This window comes from Anthonomus grandis, chromosome 15 (genome assembly GCF_022605725.1).
Source record: "Anthonomus grandis grandis chromosome 15, icAntGran1.3, whole genome shotgun sequence".
Classification (NCBI taxonomy): Eukaryota; Metazoa; Arthropoda; class Insecta; order Coleoptera; family Curculionidae; genus Anthonomus; species Anthonomus grandis.
Window position 1 is genome coordinate 786,623 of NC_065560.1, and position 25,498 is coordinate 812,120.

General features: G+C 32.1%; 2 protein-coding genes and 1 long non-coding RNA gene across 4 annotated transcripts in view; 2 read left to right on the forward strand and 1 right to left on the reverse strand.

Moving 5' to 3' along the window:
- Positions 1 to 22,817, forward strand: LOC126745128 (serine/threonine-protein kinase PLK4). The gene is made up of 12 exons (XM_050452851.1): positions 1 to 222; positions 304 to 399; positions 536 to 721; positions 846 to 977; positions 1,036 to 1,228; positions 1,280 to 1,443; positions 4,814 to 5,171; positions 13,019 to 13,391; positions 13,454 to 13,707; positions 19,594 to 19,865; positions 19,925 to 20,084; positions 22,452 to 22,817. Exons 1-12 carry the CDS (start codon positions 187 to 189, stop codon positions 22,613 to 22,615), a joined length of 2,388 nt encoding a protein of 795 aa, XP_050308808.1. The 5' UTR covers positions 1 to 186; the 3' UTR covers positions 22,616 to 22,817.
- LOC126745130 (uncharacterized) lies at positions 8,086 to 10,136 on the forward strand. The gene is made up of 3 exons (XR_007663436.1): positions 8,086 to 9,006; positions 9,687 to 9,848; positions 9,907 to 10,136. It is a non-coding gene; the product is annotated as an uncharacterized LOC126745130 (long non-coding RNA).
- The window catches only part of LOC126745129 (uncharacterized), a 10,976-nt gene continuing 2,866 nt past the window's right edge, over positions 17,389 to 25,498 (reverse strand). The window contains exons 6-7 of one of the 2 annotated variants that reach the window (XM_050452853.1): positions 22,849 to 22,907; positions 17,389 to 17,545 (exon numbers count right to left, since the gene is read on the reverse strand). In XM_050452853.1, the coding sequence (XP_050308810.1) occupies positions 22,852 to 22,907 (56 nt within the window). In that variant the 3' untranslated portion in view covers positions 17,389 to 17,545; positions 22,849 to 22,851. Of the gene's footprint in view, positions 17,546 to 22,742; positions 22,908 to 25,498 lie in introns of those variants that run through there. The other variant, XM_050452852.1, reaches the window with a different exon arrangement.

A 25,498-nucleotide genomic window follows, 5' to 3' on the forward strand; every position in this document is an offset into this window, starting at 1 on the left:
ACTTATTCCTAACCTCGCATATTTTAAAAATTGACAAGTGACGTTAGTTGACGTTTGGATTTGTTTGTGTTGTTGTTATTAGAGAAAATTTGAAAATTTATAGTTTTGCTTTCTATTTTATAAAAACTGTACCCAGGATAAAGTTTTCCGATGTTTAATTGAGTCGTGGGAGCGTATAGAGGCAAAATGAACGGCCCAATTACGTTTAGCGACCGTATAGAGGTTAGTTAGTTTTAAAAAAACATTTACCAGTGTTTATGCAGGTAAGAGCCCTAAGTCTCAATTATTCCAACCAATTTTTAGGACTATGAAGTGCACAAATTACTGGGTAAAGGAGGGTTTGCTTCGGTTTATCAAGCAAGATGTAAAAAGACAGGAATTGATGTGGCAATTAAAATGGTAAGTATACTGTGTGTCCCTAATAGCTTGTAAGAACCCTTTAAGCAATTTAAGAAAAATAATTTATAATGCCCATACCATGACAGAATGCACTATTATCATTTACAATGATCATTTAATCTTTTACTTTAATTAGATTGACAAAAAACTTATGCAAGCCGAAGGTATGGTTGGACGGGTACAGCAAGAGGTCTCAATTCATTCTCGCTTAAAGCATCCATCGATATTGGAACTGTTCACCTTTTTCGAGGACATCAATTATGTTTACCTTATTTTGGAGTTGTGTCATAATGGGGAACTGCAGCAGTATATTAAAAGAATGGTAATTTATCAGATTATTGGGTTATATATAAGTGATGTTCGTTCATCAATACATAAGTAATTTATTATAACTGTCTTTACTCCATCATTATTTCCTAGTTATATTTCAAGTTTCCTCTTTTTAGACATTAACAGAAATGGAAGTTGCAAATATAATGAAGCAAGTTGTTGAAGGTATAAAATATTTACATTATCACAACATCTTACATAGGGATATATCCTTATCGAATCTTTTGCTGACCAAAGATATGCAAGTTGTAAGTAAGATACAGACTGCTTAAAGGGTCTTGGTACAGCGTTACTTTTTTACCGTAGAAAATCGCAGATTTCGGCTTGGCCACCCAATTGACCCGCCCAGATGAGAAACACCGAACCATGTGCGGGACACCCAACTTTATTTCTCCAGAAGTGGCGACCAGAGGCTCCCACGGTCTAGAAGTGGACGTGTGGGGACTCGGCTGTTTACTTTACACCCTTTTAGTCGGATCCCCACCTTTTGACACCAATGGTCAGTTGAAATCTCCAACTTTATTCTAATAATTACAGTGACTGTTTTAAGGTGTGAAAAGTACATTGACCAGAGTAGTTATGGCCAGTTACACTCTGCCCAATCATTTGTCTCACGAAGCCAAAGACTTGATCAATGCACTGCTGCAGAAGAATCCCAAAGATCGTATTGGATTAGAGCAGATCCTGGATCATCCATTTATTAAAAGGGGTGCTGTAAGTTAGAATTGTTGTTTTGCTATTCCTTTAATTTGACATATATTTTGCTTTTTTTGTTGAGATCATTAGTGTGCTCGTGATAGTATTATTAAACATTTTGTTAGCAAAAAATAAGCTGGTATAACTGGGTCATAAATAAGTTTTACAATATATTGCACATTAAGATTTGGAAGAAAAATTCTGATGGGTGCCGAATTCAACACAATAAATGCATGTTTTCATTTAGCACTATGGCATTCTTGGATTATGAGTTGAGTTTATCAAAGACAGTAATCAATTCAACTGCCTGGAAGTAACCAAAAATTATTATAAAAAAAAAAACACATTGAGTAATAAAATCAGTTGGACTGCCTGCAATAATAAGAGTAACCTGCAACTGCAACTACCTGGAAGAATATAAATAAATTTATTTAGCCAGGCAGTTGGCAATTAACAAAAAATGTTGCAACTTGTGATTTTCATAACTGAGTAATTGATCAATCACTAAAAGATGACGAGTGTTTTTTCATTTAAATTGAATAAGCATACCAAATTTTAATGTAATTCGTGTGATGGTATAATGCTGTTTAGTTAACTATATTCTTACAGTATTCCAAAATCATGTACCCTTTGTTTTTGATAAACTTTTGAAGTAAACATTCTTTTCTTGGTAAACATGCTTAGTAAAATTTCTTAAGTTACGGTATTTTCTGTTTTATCTTTAAATATCTTGTTACAGGTTTTTTTTTTGTGAGCATAACACTTTAACTCAATGTATTCAAATTTGAAATATTTTAATATAATTTAATTAAGCTTCTTTCATTTATCAAAGTCTTAGATTAGTAGTTATAAAAGTCGAAAGCAAACAGGGTTTGGGGTTATAGGAAAGGGTAATCTCCATAGAATAAAATCAACCATAATTGTATAGGTTTCAATAATTATAAAATTTTGATCAGTTTAGGAAATAACCAATTTATTGCAAATGTATTTAAATGGCAAATATATATGTATAAATATAACAGAACAGAATGTAGATATTAATGGACAGATATATATTTTGTTTTATAGCAGTATTTACTTATTAGAAATCAAGTTCATATTAAAGCATAATCTTGACTAGGTTGATATTGTTGGTACCTTGATCTTACATTGTGAGGTTGTACAGGTGTCTGATTTCTTTCGGTTGCCTTGACCAATGTCGATCTGAAAATTAGAATGAGACTTTATCATGTGTGAGGTCTGCAATAGTCAGTTGAGCAGAATTTGCTGCTCTTTCTTTTCACATAATTTATTGTAGGAAAAGTGTAGTGAATCTTCATTTTAATAAAATAGTAAACAAAGTAACCAAAGTCAAACCCAAATATTGATTTTCTTCTCAAGATCTCTTTAAGTTTTATTGTGGCTGGTACATACTTACAGTACTACTTATTTCATGCAGGAATTGTCTATATTTTCAGTAAGATTCCAAGGTTGACAGATGACTTAAACATGATAAAATCTGGAGGGGATCCATTTCGACAGGTTTGGGTTAATGGGTCATTTTTCAGCTGAGAGTTGAAGACTTCAGCTGGTTTCGCTTTGAGCGGATTTACAAAGGAAATGCCTTATCTAGGTCTGATTTTTTTTTGTGAGTTAAATTAAAGTTTTGTCGAGGGCAGTTTTAAAGAAACAGACTAGAGAGTTTTTAAGGTTTCCTGTGTTATTTTGTCATTAAAATTCCAAAGAAAGGCCACATTCCAACCTAGGCCTTTTCTCTTTTTGTTCTCTTTCTTCTTCTTTTCCTATTTGTCCCCTTATGGCTACCACTTGGACTTCCTCATCTATTTGTTCAATTCATCACTGATATTGTAAAGAATTTGATGGTCTGAGCCTTATTGAACATACTTGAGCTTCTTCTGGATATCCTGAAATCCATCACAGAGTGTAGTACTGGCTGAATCACTTTGTCTCACTACCACAGAAGACACTGTCCTTCCTAAGACACACCAGATGAGCCCCATGGCCGTCTAATCATCAACAAGGCGAGAACAAGGACCCCAGGTATCACAGAATAACATAACCATTTAGAAGTCTAAAACAAAGGCCACACACATTACTTTTGCCATAGTTAGTACTATTTGAGTAATTTATCGCACATATATTTACTAGTTGCTATAATCTTTGTTGGGAACTGAGTATATACGTATATGCGAGGTATAGTATAAGTTGTACCATATTTATTTAACCATAAACCGCCAGTTGTTATTGTTTTGATTTGTCTTTTATAAATTGCTTTTATAAACTCTAGACCAAACTCCTATCAAGATTTATTAGCTTTACTGTAGTACATTATACTGAATACTAACCTAACTAAAGCTTTTCTTTTATGTTTATTTTGATTTTTTAAAGATAACCTAACTTTCTAAGTTAGACAAGGGACTTTTGGTGTGAGTCCATGAGTTTTAAGGTGCTTTCACACTAAAGCTGTAATTTAATAGCCAAAGTAAAGGGTTAATATTTATTTTATTGTTGATTTATTAATTACACCATTGCACATAATACTAAGAGTCAATATAATTAATTGTATTTATAAATCTCCCTGTCTGTTCTTCCTTGTGAGATTTTCTTTCAGGTTTATAGGTATAGTGCTTTTAGTAATTTCCTGTTTTCTTGGTCATCGGGATTTTCTTATCCATCTGGGATAAAATAGGTGGCGCTTATATTTTATTGAACTCTTGTGGAATCCACGCCACTCTACAAAAGTGGTTAGTGTTAGTCGGCTCCCCTGAGCTGTCTCTATAGTCTATAGTAAGTCTCCCTCCTTCCATTGGTTCCCTTGTACCCATTTTCTAACCATCACTTCCCATACCTTTACTCTCCCTTTTTCCTTCCTGTTATTACCCATTCGTCCATTCAAATTTCATTTAATACAGGTAAATAAGATAAAGTAAAATTAAAGTATTGGATAAAGTAATAAATTGTTATTAATCATAATAATTAATAATTATTATATTATTTTTCTTTTCATATTTAACAATCTTCTCTGAGCTTCATCTCTTAGTCTAATAAGCAATTTAATGTTATTGGCGATCCATGGAGTATAAGACCTATTTGGTAATATTTAATAATTAGATTTTTGGATATCAATAATTATTAATGTTATTTGTTTCATAGAACATTTCCCATGGTAACTGAGAAGCTTCTTGGTCAAACAGAGGATTGCTGTTTATATTATTATAGTTTCTATACCTCAGATTTTTCCTATATTCTTTAAGTAATATCATATTGAAAATGGAATACACATCGGGACAAATTACATGTATGACGAACTGTGTTAAATGTGTGGAGCCACTTTGATTTGTTTTTTTTTCAATTTATATTCTTTATGAGTAGGATCTTTACATTCCAGGTTTTAACCAGCAATCTCACCCATGACAGTGGCATACATACCATGTCAAGCCGAAGAGAGAGCGCCTTTAGCGAAGGTCTTCTTCTACAAAACACCAACTCCCATATGCTCCACTCACGAAAGGCGAGCAGCGATTGTTACCCGATAGAATCGCAGTTTCAACCCGGTCGATTAACTCACAGCATGGAGTACGTCAACTTTAATAATAATAATAATTATCAGCAGTCAAATAGAGAGGGGATGTTTTCGAATTGCGGTTCGAATTGCGACCCAGTAAGCCGATGCAGTTATAGAGATATTCCCGCTAGTATCAGCCAGTGTAGTAATCATCGCTATCATCCGAACGATCCTGGGGGAGGTAAGATGAACGTTTAATTTAAGGGAAAACTCTTTTTTTCATTGTGATTTTAAGCAAATTGGGTCATACAGAAGACCTTGTAAGTCTTTTTATTAATGCTTCTTTAAATGTACAACTTTAAATGTGATAATAATTTGACAGAATGCACAACACTAAATGTGTGAGTAGAATTTCAGAACTTTTAATCTATTGTGTAAAACTGCAAATAATATAATATAATTGCAAGAAAACTCAAGTTAAAATGTTGAACCAATAGCTTGCTCTGTATAAAGGCTCTTTCTTTGCTAAATTGGTGCTGTAATAATATGTTTGTAAGTAAAAAATGTCTTATTTTCGAGTATTAATGTAAGGCACAATAAAGGGTAGAGTTGTTAGCAGTTCGGGACAGTTAATATGACCATTACATAATTTGAAAGAAGAAAAGTAAACAATATTCTGATGAGGAAGTGTTTTATTTTTTCCACAAAATAAAACATTTTTTAATTAATTTTGACATTTCCCAAGCAAAGCACGATAGTTAATAAACGTTCATTTTTCGTTTACGCCAAGTGTACGTTTTTGGTTGAACGTCAACTATAAATATCAGATGAAATGTATCAAATTTGCAATTTTGAGTTTTTTTTATTTGTATCTTATTTGGTATAATTATTGTTTCATTCACATTTCTGTTTTTTTCTAGATTTTTTTGTGCACGAAAAGTATAACGTATGGTAGCATATATGTGATATCGGGGTTATTTTATCGCATATTTGAGGTGTAATAATCGAGTTTAGAAACTGTAAATGCCGAAATTTTCTCCCTTTTGTAAACAGAATCGTATATGATATACGTACATTCTACAGTTTAATAAATGTACCTGGAGCGTATACGGTTACTAATTATACCAATAGTTTTAGTTTAAAAAGTGTATTTTTGAATCTAGATAATGAAAAGTTGTCTAGAACAAAAACACTGAAGAGAGAAAAGTATATATGCAAAAACTATATATTGTTTTATCACTTATAATTTTCTTAAAAAGCATTTTTTCTCAGGTAATTATTTTTTGCAAAACACCGTTTTTCAAAAACCCTACCCTTACCCCCCCACCCACCCCAAACATTTTCCCAGTATGAAATTGTTTTAAAAAATCATTGTTTTTGAAAATAATATGCATGAATAACAGCTGGTTTTATCGTTAATATTTAATAACACAGTTTGTTTATTTAAATTTGATATAATTATATATATGTAAATTAATAAATATTTAATACAAAAACAGGGCTATTAGATTAAATAATATGAACGAAAAACAGTAATTTTTCAAAAGAATTTCTTACTGGGAAAATGTTTGGGGTGGGTGGGGGGGGTAAGGGTTTTATTGATGCAAAACAATGCTTTTGCAGAAAATATATATTAAATTTTTATTTTAATAACACAGTTTGTTTAAATTTGATATAATTTTATATATACATATTTCTAGTATAAAAACCCGCGTTATTAGATTGGGTAATATGGACAGAAAACAGTGACTTTTCAGAAGAAATTCATCAAATATTTAAGGTGTAGTAAACGAGTTTAAAAACTAGATATGTCAATTCCATGTAATTTTTTTTAAAAGCCAAAACTTTCTGTCTTTTATAAATAGTATAGTATATGATATACACTACCGGCCAAAAGTGAAGAAACATTTACAATTTTAACAATAACATCTTAACATACAAGATATTATTTTAAATTTTTAGTAGAAAATATTTAGCTCTATTATTGCAGCATAAAAACCCTTCCTTCTTGTTTGCATTTACCTTATCAGTTGATCAAAAAATTATTTATGCTATTTTATGTGGACAAAAGTGAATAAACATTCCAAACAAATCTTATTTGGTATTTAAAATGATTGTTGATCTTAACGTTGACTGTTGACTGAGCAAAATGCCTCGCGGAATAGATCCGAGTATTGATCTCCGAAAATTAATTGTTTTAAAATTTCAAGCTGGTGTAAAACAAAGTGAAATTGCTAGGCAAATGAATCGTAATAGATCCGTAGTTGCTGCTTTTAAAAAATATAATAGTGTGACTACCCGTCCATAACTTGGACCAAGGAAACCGAATAAAGTTATTGAGAGAAAAATAAAAATGTTGGCAACAGAACATCCCTTTATGCCCGCCACAGAAATTTATAATGAAATACCTGGGGTTTCGGTTATATGTATTCGTAGTCGTTTGACTGAATTTGGACTTTATAGCCGTCGTCCAGCCATAAAAACCATTCATTTCTAAAAAGAATAGATTGGCTAGACTCCGATTTGCACAGGAACATTGGACAACCCAAAAGTGGAAAACGGTTCTATTTTCTGATGAAAGTAAGTTCTGCCTATTCGAATCTGATGGAATGAAATGGGTTCGTCGTCCTGCCAATACTAGACTTAATCCAAAGTACACCAGGGCAACTGTGAAACATGGAGGAGGCAATATCATGGTTTGGGGTTGCTTTTCTGGACCAGGAGTACGACCATTAAGAAAAGTTGAAGGAAAAATGGACAGATTTCAATTTTTAAGAATTCTTCAGGATCATATTATGCTTTCATACGCAGAAGAAAATATGCCGCTTCGATGGTCGTTTCAGCAGGATAACGATTCGAAGCATACCGCAAAAGTAGTAAAGAAATGGTTTGAATACGACAATGTACCCCTTATGAAATGGCCCGCACAAAGTCCGGATCTAAACCCGATAGAAAACATTTAGATAGGAAAATCAGACAAAAAAATAAAGATAAATTTAGAAACCTGGATGATTTGTTCACACCTCTTCAAGAGGAGTGGAATTCCATTTCAGCAGATTATATTGACAGCCTAATGAACTCAATGGGAAGTCGGTGTGCTGAAGTTATAAAAAATAAGGGTTTTGCTACACATTATTAGTCTTTGTATGTATAACTAACTAATGACGAGGATCAAGGACAAACAATTCATGATGCTTTTTATATTACAAAGAGTTTACAGCTACAAAGAGAGTTTCTGGTAAGACATGTACAACTAGAAGAGATCAAAAGAAAAAGAACAACAGTTCAGATTTCACGCAGAAAAAGAACATTCAAATATAAGCTCTCAAATGCAGGCAGTAAAACGCGTGTATGCAGAATTATGTTTCTAAATATTTTGGGCATTTCGGAAAAGACCTTGAGAACAGCGTTGACCAGATTGACTGAAGAAGGAACAGTAGCTTTGGATAAGCGTGAAGGACGAAGTAAAAAACTAGCAGAGCTAGATAAACAACTAAGAGACTCGGCATTTGATCATATACTTAGAACATTGAAAGGCTAGAATTAGTAAACAACAACTTTGTTTGAGTCCAACATGTGCACAGGGGCAAGAGGGGTGTGTTGTTTACAAACATATTTGACGATTCTCTGTTGTCAAGTCGATGCGAATTTCCAACGGAGGAAATTTTTTGCTATATTTTAACAACCATTATAACGGTAATTTAACTTACTTGTGTTGTATTTTATAGGAAAATTTAAATTAAAAAATATAAATACTACAATTAACCTATTTTAAGAATAAATATAATATCCTTAAGCAAAAAAAAACAAAATTATTAACATTCTTATCCCTAAAACCGTTTCTAAAAAATTTGAAGCGACAACACCGGAACTTAAGCGCCTGAGCCATACGCATAATGTCATCTGTCAAACGGCTTTTTGTTTATGTTCGGGATTCGTGTATTTTCTTTAATTTTTTGGTTTCAAAAGGAAAAAGGCCACATTTTAGTGTTTTTTTAAATTGCTAGGATGGCAAAAACTTATGTCGTTTGTGCCGCATCATGATAAAAAGGTGATTCAAGCCGATCTTTTCACAAGTAAGTACCGATACTTTCATAACATCACATCATGGGGTAACCATCATCATAAACGTAGAATAGGGGATCTTATAGATATAAACCTAATAAAAACTTGAATGTGAAAGTGTGTGTAAAATACCAAAATATTTATATTTTTAAATCTAAATATATTTTTGAACATATTCATCTATCAATAGGCTATAAAAAATATAAAACTAGAATTTTGTCCCTGGTTTTATTGCAGGATTTTATGTTTTTTTTTGTTGTTTTGGCAGAAAGATGGCATAATACCCATATACCTATCTATATATAGTTATGTTTTTTAATATAGACATTAGGTAGATAGATGAAATTACTATTTTTTTATTGCCTTTAAAGAATTTTGAAATTTATTTAGATATTGATATCTATGTATAGTTAATTTTGTCTTTCCCTAAAATTTGGTCGATAATTTTTTTTTGTTTTACCATATTGCAACTTATAATAATATATATATATATATAGTAATTGGCACCACATATTAATTTATTACTGTAATTTTTTTTGCTTTTTGATTAAATATCAAATACTTATTATAAATTGCCTAATATATGCGCAAAGGGAACACTGGATTATAATACTCATATTACTCATATAAGCTTTATTTATACCTAATACTTATTAAATTAGGTATGTGTGTAAAACTATTTTTTTACTAGGATTTCTGATGCACTGGTTAAAAACACAGCAGCCGATAATTCAGTTAATTTACCAAGTGATTTACCCTTTAAAGCTGCAAGGGTAGTTTTCCTGAAGAGTGCAAAAACTTCTTTAGCTTCCAAAATGGTATATAGTACAAACAGTGAAGGTAATATAGACAAGTATGGATAATTAAAATAAATTAATATTCTTGATACACCAAATTTTGTATAATTACAGATCTGATCATCATTCATTCATCATCAACAATAACTGCATCTGAGATTAATAGTTACTGTGGGGTCTAGGTCAACAATTACTATTTCCCATCCAATCCGTTTTTGTTTAACTGCTACACATTCCCTGACTCTGCCAAGGAAAAGGTAAAAATACACTCAAAATAGACATCATTATAGCACATTTAAAAATTATTGTTCAATTCTTTCTCTAAGTACAAATAAGACTTTTATGCCATGTATCATCTTATTCTATATATCTTATTTAAAAGTGATATAGTATTTTATTGTGTTATATTTGTAATTAAATGCAATTAATCAAATGTATGATATTTCAAAGATTCTTTATAATAACATACATATTTTATTGGTCAATTGGATTATCATAATACATTTTTTTAATTTTTTCTTTTTAATATTGGTAATACTATATTTTTATGTATATTACTCTAGGGTAAAATGAAAATGATATCCTGAGGACTTTTTAAAAGCTAAATCACTTGTCACCAAATTATGGAAAAAAAAAAGAACAAAAAATTAAAATTCGAAGATTGCAACAAACAAATTTGCGCCAAAGAAATCGAATTAGATGTCTCAAGTTATTATTAAAATACTTAAGAAATAATAACATGATTTTCAACAAAGCCCAACATACTACATATTTTATTTGACTTGTAAAAGTACTTGTTTGTATATTACTACTAATAAACTATCTAATCTAATCTATTGTACATAGTCTTTATTCTTAGGTAAGCTTTGTTTTTTAGTATAAATTAATCTGATATAATAATTGGTATTAGGTATTATATAGGTCACTGTTAAATGTCTCAAAACCATTGTACAGGCTAAATACTCATAATAAAAATCTTATAACCAATAAAAAACCTGCAACTTCTTCACAATTTGAACATCCTTGTAGTTTTAACTCTTTCCGCTGAAGCAATACTGTCCCTTTGAAAAAGTCAGCACCATAGAAGTATATATTATGTGATTTAAAGTAAGTGATGTAAAACTGAGTTTTGTCCAATATAACAATAATAAAATTTTGCAAAATGTTAAAAATTTGTGTCTTAAAACATGATTTATTAAGAAATCTATAATATTATATTAATAAAATATTTTATTTCCATAAAAATGCTTTGACAAAAATGCTGCCTTTTATTAGGACCTTCCTCTAACGAAGTCCGTTAAAAAAACACATAAATAGCTTATAAATGGTAATATTACTTATACTTAAACTTTATAATAATTAATAAAAATTTATCAGGTAAATATTTGTTGACGACGTCACTGGTAGAGAGTGCTTGTATCGGTGGCGTCAACAATGCGTTCGAGCGGCGTTGCGATGCCATTAACGTTTTCTCGTTTCTTCGTACTTTATTTTCATATTTCACGTATATTGACTTCAATATAGAGTATCTTATCAAATTTATTTTTAAAAAATGCTTGATATTTTATTAAAGGGGAGCAGTAGTATTGTTTTAAGTTTTCGGAAAAAACTAAAAACTTTTATGATATTATAAAGTGATTTTTGCCATTTCTCTATAAGCATTTGGCATCATTGTATCAGAGATGTTGCAAGCAAACAAACCTGCCCATAGTTCCACGGCATGCTACTTCTAGCCTTTCAATGTTCTAAGATCATATACAAAAATTTCCGCGAATGGAATCACATTTTTGTAGAAAATCAACTAGCAGGGAATATCTACATGCAGACCTAACGGTAAAAAAGATGTATGATTTTTATAAAGAAGAAAAAGCTGGAAAAGGAAAGATATGCAGTTACCATACTTATCGGAAAATATTTCTTAATCTTTCATTTCACCATCCTAAGAAGGACCAGTGTACTCTGTGCATGTCCTACATACAAGGCGACGCAGAAAAGAAAAAGGAGCTTGAGAATGTTTTTTTAAAACATAAATATGATAAGGATACAGTACGACAGAAAAAAGAAAAAGTCAAAGAACTATCAAAAACTTATCCTAACATTGTGGCTTCCGCACTTCTTGACCTTCAACTTCAACAGGTCATCCAACTACCTATTAGCAACGAAAGTGCAATTTTTTATCGCCGCCGTTTATCAGCATTCAATTTTACTATTTACAACGTAGGTAATAAAGAGTGTATGAAATGTAGAAACTATAGCTAAACGAGGTGCAAACGAAATTTCGACTTGTGTAGCAAGGTACCTTCGTGAATTACGACGATCGTTTCGTGAATTGCGGCGGTCAGAACCGCAACACGATTGTTTTTACTATGCTGTTGCATACAATAGCAAATTCGAAAAACCTTAAAAAAATGCGTTTACATTTTTTTGAAACGAACCACGGTCAAAGCAGCTCAGTATCAACAGCTATGTCTTTGACCGGCGACATCTTTATACCTGCTCAGCTTCCACCTATTCTAAAAGTGGCTAGACGAAATCTGCCATACACTGCACAAAATACGGTGATTTTTCAAAAGAATTTCTTACTGGTAAGTAATGTGGGGTGGGTGGGGGGTTAAGGGTTGTGTTGATGAAAAACAATGTTTTTGCAGAGAATATATATTTAATTTAATAGCACTGTTTATTTAAATTTGATATATTTTAATATATAAATATTTTTAGTATAAAAACCCGCGTTAATGAATTGAATAATATGGAAGAACAGTGACTTTTCAGAAGAATTACATCAAATATTCGAGGTGTAATAATCGAGTTATAAATTTAGATATGTAAATCCCGTGTCATTTTTTTTTAAATGTTTTAAATATATTATATAGGGTTTTCCATTTAAAAAAGTATTATTTTACTAAAAAACTCTATGTATTTTTTTCTTCTCATTTTTACCAGCATTAAAAATGCTACTAATTTAAACAACTTTATATTTTCACTAATAACAAAGTTACCAATAGTGGACACTTAATTTGGATAACCCTGTATATAAATCTGTATATATAAAAAATAAAAAGGATATAGATCAATATTAGGCTTATTGCACTTGACTTGGTCCTTTAGCATTAAGAATAAGTAACTTACTTACAGTTATTATTTGTCTTAGGCTAACTATAATTAGCGAAATTAATACACAATTCTTAATAAGAACGAGCAAGAATCTAACTTAATAATAACTTAGGAAACAATATATTGAACGGCATCCCGACCAAATCGTCACCGCTACTCTCAGAATGCTCGTCCCACCTGGACGTGTTGCCCTCGTTAAGTTCCAACCCGAAAAACGTGTTAAATTCCCTGGAAAACCTTCGGATATCCCCGGACCCGGTACCCAGATACCAGGGCACCGAGAAATCGGAGAAAGGAATCCAAAAGTCGCAATCTCTAATGCAACTTTGCTCCCAACGGTTACTACCCACCAGACACCAAACGAAAAATGCGATTTTATGTATACAAAACGACGGCGAAGTTACCGTGGAGTTTATTAAGAAGAAGGGCAGCTTAAAGAAGGAGGTGGTTTGCGAGATTATTCGAATATCCCCGGACGGGATGAGGTATATCAGTTTGAATCAAAATAGTCTTATTTATTGGAATTTTTAATAAAAGGTTTTTGCAGGATAGTGATGTACGAACCGGAAGGGGGCAGGGGAGTCGCTCCTTCCCACGAAACGCCCCCGTTACCCGTCCACGGGGCGGACAAAATTTACAGCATCGAAAACTTACCGGAGAAACACTGGAAAAAGTACATGTACGCATACAAGTTCGTCGAATTGGTCAGAGCGAAAACGCCAAAGGTCACCTATTATAGCGACAAGGCCAAGTGTTTGCTCATGGAGAACCTGACCGATTTTGAAGTTTGTTTTTACGAGGGTAAGTCCATATCGACTCGTGTTTTTTTCCCTGGTAAACTTAGCCAATCAGTAGCGAAATTAGTTGCTGTCTTTTATGTTAATAACTTATCCTTAATGAGCAAAGCTTTCTCAAAAATCAGCAAAATAATTTAAAAATGGCAGTTCACAAATATGATAATATTTGTGAACATATATATAAGGTCAACGATGTTTGTGCAAAGCAATGATCCTATGTTCATGACAACAAGGGTTTTTAGATAAAGAATTTTTCAATGACATCGAAAGAGTGAATAATGGAGTTGTAAGTGAGCTGGGATACACAGTAGTGTGGAGCGAATTTTGGATTTCTGGAATTTTAATTACCCTTTTTTTAATTACCTAATTTATATAGTATGCTTAATAGGTGCCTATTGTAGTCGTTAGTAAGCCAAAAAAAACTTAACGTCATAAAACAATATCTTCGGCTGCCGAAAGTGCCTTAAAATTTCGGAAATTATTATGTTTTTTATTAATTTAGCGATTTTTTTATTTCTTAAAATTTAACCACCCTGTATATTTAAAAGTTGCCTATTGTACTCTCAAGTGAGCCAAAAAAAACTAAACGTCCAAAAATGTCTAACGCAATCGTTCCTTTGGTACCCGCCTCTCAGATGAGTTGCCAAATCACCAAATCATCATGCTCTGCTCAAATGCGACTCCATTTACCAACATTGGCAGAAGCTTGCGATCGCACAGGAGTTTCTGACCGATCAGCGGCAATTATAGTAAGTGCCATACTAAAAAACGCTGGTATTGTATCATCGACTGATTCTTTAAAAATTGTAGATCGTAGTAAAATAAGCAGGGCTAGAATCAAAAGTCGCACAAACCTGAAAAGAAAATTAGACGATGATGTTATGAATGAAGTTAAGGCAATATATTTTAACGGCCGCAGAGATAAGACGTTAATCCAAGAGAAAATAGGAGACAAGTATTATCAAAAAACAGTTGTTGAAGAACATTATGTTTTAGTTTCTGAACCAGGATCGAGATATTTTGGACATGTTAGTCCAACATCTGGGAATGCCAAAGCAATTAAAACATCGATAATCAACTTTTTACAAAAAAATATTGATTTAAATAAACTTGTGGCCATTGGTTGTGACGGAACCGTGATAAATACCGGATTTAAAAACGGAGTGATTCGAGCTTTTGAATCGGATTTAAAAAGACCATTGCAGTGGATGATTGGTTTATTACACACTAACGAATTGCCCCTGCGTCACCTGATTAACTATTTAGACGGAAAAACTACTGGGCCCAAAGGATTTGGGGGAGCCATTGGTAAGACCCTTGAATCGTGTGACAATTTACCAGTCGTGCAGTTTGAGAAAATTGAAACAATTTTACCATTAGTTGATCTAGAAACCGTAAGTACCGATGCAAAGTATTTATATCAGATGTGTCAAGGAATCTCTACTGGAGTTTTAAAAGACGATTGTGCTCTAAAAGCGCCAGGGAAAATGTCACACTCTAGATGGCTTACCACAGCCAATTACGTTATACGTTGCTGCCAATGAGCCCTCTCAAAACCTTAAAATGTTAACAGAGTTTATAGTAAAAGTGTATGTCGTATGCTGGTTTCAAATTAAATGCCATTGGTCTTGTAAGGATGGTGCTAGGCACTTGTTTAGCAATATAAATAAATCTCGTTACCTTCCTGAAGAAATAAAAAAAGGTATTGATCCCGTAATTGAGAGAAATGGATTTTTTGCGCACCCAGAAAATATTTTATTAGCCATGTTAGGAGATGATAGAAAACATATTCGAGAGTTAGCTTTAAGAAGGATTTTAAAATGCAGATCAATCGCAAAAACCGAGGATGTTAGAATATTTCGCGTGAATAAATTGAATTTTGATTGTCAAGATTATGTCAACTTAAGCGACTGGCAAAATGTTGTTATAAGCGAGCCCCCATTAACAATGGAAATTTCGAAAGAAGAACTAACTAACATGATTTCTTTGGTTCCTGATGAAATAGGGTTATTAAAATTCCTTTGTCATTCACAGGCAGTTGAACGAGCAGTTAACTTAGTTACTGAAGCCTTTATGGCGGTTTATGGCCCTGAAGCACGAGCCGGATTTATTAAAGCTCGTATTGAATCAAGACAAATATTGCCGCAATTTGATACTAAAAAACAATTCTTAGCAGTTCTAAAACAGAAAAAATAAAAAAAATTATTCTAAGGGTGGGAGGGTAGTGTTGGAACTCGACATGCAGCCACCTTCACGTGGTGAGTTTATGGTAGTTTTTCATGAAAAACTATCTGAGAGCTGCATGTTTGGCTTTTTTTGCAGTTTTAAAGATTTTTTTAATTTTAAAATTTTCAAGGTCATTTCGGCAGCCGATGGAATCGTCATAAGTCATTCGGACTTTTTTGGGTAAATAAGAACGCCGAAAGGCATCTTTTGCACACCCAGGCATATTCGTTTTCGAAAATTAGTTATTTTGGTCCAGTTTTCGCTCCACCCTAATACACAGTCTCGTATAAAATACAAATCATAACTAAAAAGGAGTGCCGTAAAAAGACACAGGAAAATTGGATTCTTCAGGCCTCACCTGGAATAGCTAAGTGGTTTTTAAAAAAAGAAAAAAGTAACATATTATGCATAACAGAGCATTGGAAAACTAGTGACAACTTGCAATGAAACTATTAGCTATAGAATAGGAAGCCTTTTGTAGGGGACTTAATAAGTAGAATTGCTGTGTATGTACATTACTTAAATTTAATTCAAAAAGAAATCTCAACCAGTTATCAGTCAAAATGTTTTTAAATTTGAAATTGATAATAAACAATTTATACTGGCTTCAGTTTATACACTACCAATGGGTAACTTAGAAACATTTTTTATTTATGTTGAGGACTTAGTGAACAGAAAAACATTATAAAGAATTCAGCGTAGAGCTTCTAAAAGATGGTGATAATAAAGCAAATTAGTTATCACTATTGTCATCCTTTCGTATGTATTAAACTATTCTTGAAAACACAAAAAGTAACTAACACATGAGTCACAAAACTGTATGGATAATTAATTTGTAAACAAAACCAGCATGCAGTTCACAAGATTTTGTTCACTGGAAAATATTGAAACATTTGTAAACTTGTTAAAACAACATGATTGGAATGATGTCTATGCAAAGGAAACACTCTCCGCAGTGGAATACTTTTATGAAAACTATAGGCTCACTATTTGAATGCACTTTTTCACTAAAATGAGGCAATACAAATAAAAAAATAAAAAGAAAACATTAATATAAAGATTATGATAACATTATAGCGTGTAAAAATCGACTGGATAGCCTTCTAAACAGGTCTCAATATGATGCAACTTTAAAAGCACACCGGATCTTATTCATATGGATCAACATTAATACGCGCCAGATAATAATTGGTAATCCAAGTGAAATTGCAAACCAATATAATCAGTATCAGTAGTGTCCATTGTACTGGAGTTATTGGATAAGCCAAAGACACTTCCATTTAATATCAACTTTCAACCAAATAGTCAGTCTTATGTTTCTATCAACAATATATTTAAAAGTAGTGAAAATGCAGAATTCCCTTTGTTCCAAATAGGCTTGGCAGGATCTTTCTACTTGCGGGTGGATTAAAACACAAAAAATTCAATTTTACAACTTTAATGTGATGGTTAAGGTTATGTTATAGTGGACTGTAACAGAGAGCATCGAAAGGTTGACGGCGACGGCTCCGTTGGGCTGAACGCGTGAACAACGCAACATTATTTTTCACTTTCTCTCACTCTTGCACATAGAGCGCGTGGAGATTGTTGACGTGACGACGATCGCTTCTCAATATCTACGATAGTTGACGATCAAACAGGACAGTGGAGCAACACAATTAATTATATAAATAAAAACTGTTCAAGTAATTTGGGACTATGCGAAACAAATAAAAAACAAACATAGTTCTGGCTTTTTAACTTTCCAAATAGTACAATAAAAGTAATATAGTATCGCATATTAGTCATGTGTTGTGTTTCCTAATGAATATCGCTTTCAAACAGGCAACATTTCCGGATCGTTTCTATATTGCAATACATAAAAAAGATGATCTAGAAGCTATGAAAAATTACAGACCCATCAGCCTTTTGCCAGGTTTTTCAAAATTATTTGAATTAGCTAGGTAGTAAAATATTATTCAATTTTTTACACAGGAAATAAGTCAACTCAAACAGCGCTCTTTCAGTTCACTAAAGCAATTTTTGGAGAAAAATGATCTTGCGCTACGCATCTGCCTTGATTTACCAAAAGCCTATGATTGGAAAATTCTCTTTCAAAAATTTGGACTATATGGGGTTAGAAGTTATTCACTACAATTCTTTCAGTCATATTTATTTCAAGGTAAACAAAAAGTAGGAATAATGAAATGTGAGAAAAGATATCTTTCAGAGATAATGGAAAATAAAGTTGGAATAACCCGGGGGAGTATTGCAGGGTCGATACTATTTGTAATTTACGTGTGACCGTCAGTGACCTCTATTGTATAGCAGGTCAGGAATCAGTGAATATTTCAAGTTATGCTGATGGCACAAATTTATTAGTTGGAGGGCGGAATATAATTGAAATAACGGAATATGGACGTAGTATTCTTCGCAAACAGGAGTACACAAAAAAGGATAATTTTAAATAAAGAAAAAACTAACATTATATTGTTTGGAACCAAGCTAAGTACAACTAGAAATTCATCAGATATACAACTTAATGGTGAGGCTTATAATATTGCGAATGGTACGAAATTCTTGGGTATATATGTTGATAAATTTTTGGATTGGTCTAGTCATATTCAAAGGTTGAACTCTGTTTGCTACGGAATTGGAATTGTTGGCAAGTTTATGAGCGAAATAATAAAGAAAGTTATATGTAATGCGAATTTTCAATCGTTGTTAAAGTATGGTATTATCAAAGTCTATATATTTTAAATTTTGAATTTCAAATTGGTATTGTTTTCTGGGGCAGCAGCAGCGACATTTAAAAATTGTTTCTAGCACAAAAGAGAATGTTGAGATCAATAAAAAAATAGATTTTCAATAGAGTTGTAGGGGTGTTTTTAGAACTGACAATTTATGCTCTATATACAAAAATCTCATTCATTATTCTCAAAGAGACACAAAATTGACGAAAACAAAAAGTCACGGTCTCACAACATATTATAATCACAGACTACACGTGTTTCGCTCTAGCTATAGCATCAACAGGTCTAAAATTAAAGTAATTGTCAAAACAAAACTAAGGTTGTTTGTATTTAGTTATAGCATGCTAGAGCGAAACACGTGTAGCCTGTTATTATATGTTTTGAGACCGTGACATTGTGTTTTCGTTAATGTTCTGTATATTTATGAAATGCTAAATGCTTTCTTTTTTACGAACATAGAAACTTTGGTACCATAAACGATTCATAGATATTACAAAATAACCTTTAACGGTAATTATTCGGCACATCGACTGACACTCACTGAGAAAGGACCATACTATATGTATAATAAGCTACTAAATAACATAAAAGACATTTAAAATTAAAGTAAACGGCCTTTAAATTTATTTATTAGAGTTATACATAATAATTAATAAATATCTTTCTATAGCAAAATGGCACTTGATCGGGCATAGGTATCTTAGTATTAGTGTATATTATAGCAAGTAGGTCTTCAGTTATGTAGGTTTTAACACTATTTCCTTTGTGCAAGTATTTTTCCAAGTGGTTTATTCACTTATCTTATGTGTGAACACAATTTTGAAATAAAGCTAATTATTATTACCTAAGGCATTTGATTGAGTAAATCATATGGTATCCCAACGCAATCCTATAAGATATGTAATAAAACGAACAAATATATTAAAATCTAGGTGGAAAAGTGACTCAGACAACTACAGAAGGCACCACCTTAACCGACTCCGTCGGCCGTAAATTTAATTTTCGTTCGAAAAGCGAATGTCGAAATTTGTCGGGCACGTTCGAACTGATGTGGAAACACACCGAGGAGTGTTTCGAACACTGTCTGCTATTGGAGCGTACCTTGTCACGTTTACAAGGCAACAATTTTCCAATTATTGTCGGCAGAAGACCGTCTTCGATTGCAAGCAATTGCGGAAAAGAGAATATTTCAAAGTCCGCTATGGTAATACAAGATTTGGTTTACGTGAGTGCTACGAAATTCCCCGTTTTTCTCTTTTTCAGCCCTCTTTCTCTATGAACAGTTCGACTCCGAGCAGCGCTTTCGGATTAACGAATAATAAGGAGAAACGCGTTTCGGTACCCGGGGTCGGTACCGCCGTTCAGCTCCCCAATGGTGAGGTCAGGGTTAAATACCATGACGGGTCTCAACTGTGGGTGGACGGTAAGTAAAAACCAGAAGTACCATGGAAAAATTAATAATAAATTTAGACGCGATTGAAAATTAAACTGAAGGTGTCCAGATAAAATTCACACTGCCTGAGTACTTTGATATGTTTCAGATGTTGCAAAGTATCTTCTACAAGCACTTTTACCTTCGATTTCTAGAAACTATAGATGTTCTATTAAATTACAGACATTGAAAAAAAAATAAATAGTAATAATAAAATTTATTTTTACAAAAAATAGTTCAAATCTCAATAAGACAAATAGCATATCCAATTGAAGTTGCTCACACAATCACCCTAATGCATTATTCATAAAAATTGATTGATTTAAGTGTAAAGTATAATTCATTAGTCACTGAATCTAATATTTACTAAATTAACTTTACTAGTACCGATTAATTGGTTGGGAGAGAAAAAAAAAAGAAAGGGGTAAGAAATCCTTACTTTTTCTATTAAGACTAAATAAAGATGAAGTTCTGATAATTTGTATATGGTACAAGGGAGAGTACTTGTGAGTTGAAGTATATATAAAATAAATTTAATTAACTAAAGATTTTGGTGGCTAGTTTTTACGTTATGCGTATTTTGTAAATTAAAAAAAAATATTCTCTCAAAAAATTAAATTTGTCAAAATTTTGGATATTTTTTGAAAAACCCTGAAACAGGTGATCAATCAATTTTATTTAAGAATCTGTGTGCAAATTTTCAAATGTTTTGGTTGACTGGTTTTTGAGTTATAAGTGTTTTGTAAATTTTTTAGAAAAAAAAATCATTTCTTCAAAAAAAAATGTTTTTTTCAAAATTTTGTGAATTTTTTAAAAAACCCTGTAAAAGGTGTTTAATCAATTTTATTAAAGAATCTGTGTGCAAATTTTCAAATGTTTTGGTTCACTGGTTTTTGAGTTATAAGTGTTTTTTAAATTTTTTAGAAAAAAAAATCATTTCCTCAAAAAAAAATTTTTTTTTTCAAAATTTTGTGAATTTTTTGGAAAACCCTAAAACAGGTGTTCAATCAATTTTATTAAAGAATCTGTGTACAAATTTTCAAATGTTTTGTTTAACTGGTTTTTGAGTTATAAGTGTTTTGTAAATTTTTTAGAAAAAAAAAATCATTTCCTCAAAAAAAAATTTTTTTTTTCAAAATTTTGTGAATTTTTTGGAAAACCCTGAAACAGGTGTTCAATCAATTTTATTAAAGAATCTGTGTGCAAATTTTCAAATGTTTTGGTTCACTGGTTTTTGAGTTATAAGTGTTTTTTAAATTTTTTAGAAAAAAAAAATCATTTTCTCAAAAAAAAAATGTTTTTTTCAAAATTTGTGAATTTTTTAGAAAACCCTAAAACAGGTGTTCAATCAATTCTATTAAAGAATCTGTGTACAAATTTTCAAATGTTTAGGTTGACTGGTTTTTGAGTTATAAGTGTTTTGTAAATTTTTTAGAAAAAAAAATCATTTCCTCAAAAAAAAATGTTTTTTTCAAAAATTTGTGAATTTTTTGGAAAATCCTGAAACAGGTGTTCAATCAATTTAATTGAAAAATCTATGTTCAAATTTTCAAACCTGTCTGACGACTAGTTTTTGAGTTATGGGTGTTTTGTTAATTTTTTCAAAAAAATCATTCTCTCAAAGAAAAAATTGATTTCCGCCTTATACTATTAAACAACCATTAAATCTCTCATAACTTATCCGAACTTCCAATCAATCAATCAATCAATCATTTCAATCCAAACTAGCTTTCAGTATATATAGAGAAATAAAACTCATTAGGTAAGACTAGCATAGTAAGCCAGAAATAATTAATGCAACTTCCATAATTTCGAATATGTCTTATTGCCCAATTCTCTCGTGTGACATGTGCAGATAGTATCACAGAATTTTGGGTTAATTAAAAATTTTGTCTATTGTTATTCAATGATAAACACAGAATATAGTATGCCAAAGGGGCTATGTAGTACCACTCAAAACTTTAATTCCAAAGAGTGAATGACTTTTAAATATTAACATTTTTTAACCATTTTCTAATTAATTTAGAGTCTGGACAAACTTTGATTTACTACAAAAGAATCATTGTATCACTCCTTAAAAGTAAAATATGACATAGTCCTACTGAATATTTTGATCATCACTGGGAATAAACCTTGTGTGCAAGCCTTTTATCTTAATTTGTTTGTTTCCTAACTGTGATAATTTTGTTGTTTGCCATTTTTATTGAAAATATTGCCTTTTTCTATAATATGTTCTTCTTTATTTGCTACTTTTTAATCACTATTTAGTTGACACTGAATCGTTTATCTAGTAGGAAAATGTTCCCACATATTTTATGACAATAAAGCATGTTTTTAGTTGATTCGCTTCTATTCTAGGTAAACATCACGTAAAGTACCAGTACCCAGACGGTCAGGTGGTGAACTATAGGGACACAGACAGTATACCAAAGTCGATTATGGACAAGATGCAATTGATGCCTAAAGTTGTCAAACACCTGAGCACTCCGTTAGTCGCCAAGCAAATGCAGTACTTGAGATAGCAAAAACTCACTTTACGTAATTGTAGATATTTTCGATTTTTATATAAAAGGAAAATAATTAATGTTTGACCTTACAGGCAGTATTGTTTAGTTTTATCATTCTTAAGTTATACGAAAAGTTGTTAAGTTATTTTTTTTTAATTTTAATTATAATTCGAACTGTGGTGAAAACATTAAATTTTATGATTCAGTCCAAAAAATATTCTAATGTCTATTGTGGAACCTCCATATACCTGTTACACAGTGACACTTGTGAATCTTGAGCAGGCCCGGTAAGCTGCGATTCGCACCTCTGGAAACAAGAAAAGAAATTATTAATATTAAGACAGTAAGATATTACTTAAAACATTTAAAAATCATCATTAATATACTCGCCGGCACAAAATTCCACCACCCTGAAATATTGGCCAAGTTCGATGTTTTATAAATTTTTTATTTTTTATCAGATTCTCACGATTTTGTCACCAGTTTTTAGATACATTTGTTGTGATCTTTTAAAATCATTTTGTAAAGTAGCATTTCTCGATTAGGCTATATTATACAGGAGTAAAACAAACTGTTGTTTTTTCTCGTAATTTCAAAAGACCCTGTAGGAAAATTAAGGTGGATAATTTTGTTTACATACTGTTTCTTGTAATCTTTGATGTATTCTAAACATTTCGATTTTTGAATCATTCCATTATCTCATTTCTGCTGCGAGCTGCAAATTTTTTATTAAAACGCTGATTTGAAGCTTATTTTTAGATAATTAATGTCAAGTTTTCGGTTAAAAATTATCGACGTTGGCTAAGGACGCAATTAATGTGACATAAAGTTTGACAGTGTCACTATTATAATTTGTTGTCTGTCAATATGGTATTAACTCCAGCAGACGTGGGTAGAATTGTTGCGTTAATAGAGGATGGCCGTAGCAAAAGTTATGTCGCCCGTACTCTGAGATTTCCGCGATCTACAGTTCGAGATGCCTGGAATAGGTATTTACAGACGGAAATTTTTACTAGGCTCTGGCAGAAGGAGATCGACCACTGCAGCTGATGATCACTTTGTCACCATTAGTTCTTTAAGAGATCGAAGATCTACTGCTGTGTGTCTAAAAAATGACTTGCGAATACTTCACGGAGTAAGTGTAAGTGAAAGAACGATACGTAGAAGATTAGCAGAAGCTGGACTTTATTCTCGAAGTCCAGCAAGATGTCCACAATTACTTCCTGGGCATCGACAACACCGACTGAGGTTTGCAAGATCGCATTTTGATTGGACTCTAGAACAGTGGGCAAACGTACTATTCGCAGATGAATCCAGGGTTTGTTTACCCAACTAGCATTTTTGGCAACAGCTACGTAATTGCGACTATAAAGAATACTTTAAAGTTGTGGTTACTAGTCGCGGGAACCGTTTAGGCCACTTTTTTACCAAAATTTCTTTTGCTGTAGCAAATACGTAATTCTATCGTCCCGGGAACTTCATTTTAACGTCCCATAGTGGTTTTCGGAGTGTCATAAAGTAGTAATTGTGCAGTGCTAGTTACTAAGAAGTTACTGAGACAATATTATGCAAACATTTTGATTCTCTTTCTTTGTCAACACAAATAATTTTATATGTCTTCATGTCTTATTGTACTTCATATTGTATTTAATATAGCTGATATTATCGCTTACCGGAGTGGAAAAATGTAAACGAAGCAAATTTTACTGTTAAACATAGGCAACATAGGATGAAAATAAAGAACGCCTCATTAAAATAATGACTTTTAACAAAAAAATGTACCAAGTCTAAATATTTAAATTTAATTTTTTAAAAAAGGTAGAAAATTTTTTTCACTCCTCTTTACTCCTATGAATATAAAAAGTCTAATTTAATAAAAATTGCATAAAATGTAAAAGTAATACCTTTTCACAAAATGGAGTCAAATAATTAAAAAAAATATGGCGATTTGTTGTTAGAGTTACCAAGAAGTTTCTTTTGTTACTTCAAAGTAAAAATGACTTAGGAATAAGTAAATTATTTCAAAAAAATGCTACTATAAAGTATATTTTACTGCATAGTAGAAATAATTACTTAGAGGTAATTTGCTTTAATAGCCAAGGTGGTAAATATTACTTTAAAAAAGAAATAAGGGTAACTATTTCGGTCTTGTTACTGATAATATTACTTCAAAGTGTATGAATGCGTGGTAATATTTTGATGTTCCTATGTAGTGGCAAGAACTTGAAATTTAACTTTGTAATCGCGCTTACTTAAAAGTTCCCATTTAATCGTCCCATCGACCAATATTTTCTACTTTATAGTAACGACGTTGTAAAAGTAATAAAGTCAGGTCGCTAAGCGGTATCAGCTACCATCAGAGTTACCGCAAAGTAATAATTACTATATAGTCAAGGATTAAGTTAATATTACGTATTTCTTACTACTATTTTTTACTTGGCAGTTATTAAAACTTATAAGATATTTTTTTGGTACCAGTTACCGATTTATTACTTGAATAAAGTGATATAGTCAAACAATGTTGTAGCCGTAACTGAAATTGCTAGTTGGGTAAGGACGCCGGATGGTCGTGAGCGGGTATACAGACGTAGAAATGGAAGATATGCTGACTGCACCATTTCAGAACAAATCTCATATCATGATTTGGGCGGGTATTTCTACCGAAGCACGCACCAATCTTGTATTTATTGAAAATGGAGCTCTAACCGCCCACCGTTACATTGAGGAAATCCTTCAAGAAGTTGATGTCCCATTTGCTCCATTCATTGGGAACCAATTTACGCATTAATGAATGCATGATAATGCTAGACCTCACGTTGCACATGCAGTGAGCAAATATCTGGATGAAGTTCGACTCCCAAGATTGGAATGGCCCGCATGTAGCCCGAATCTCAACCC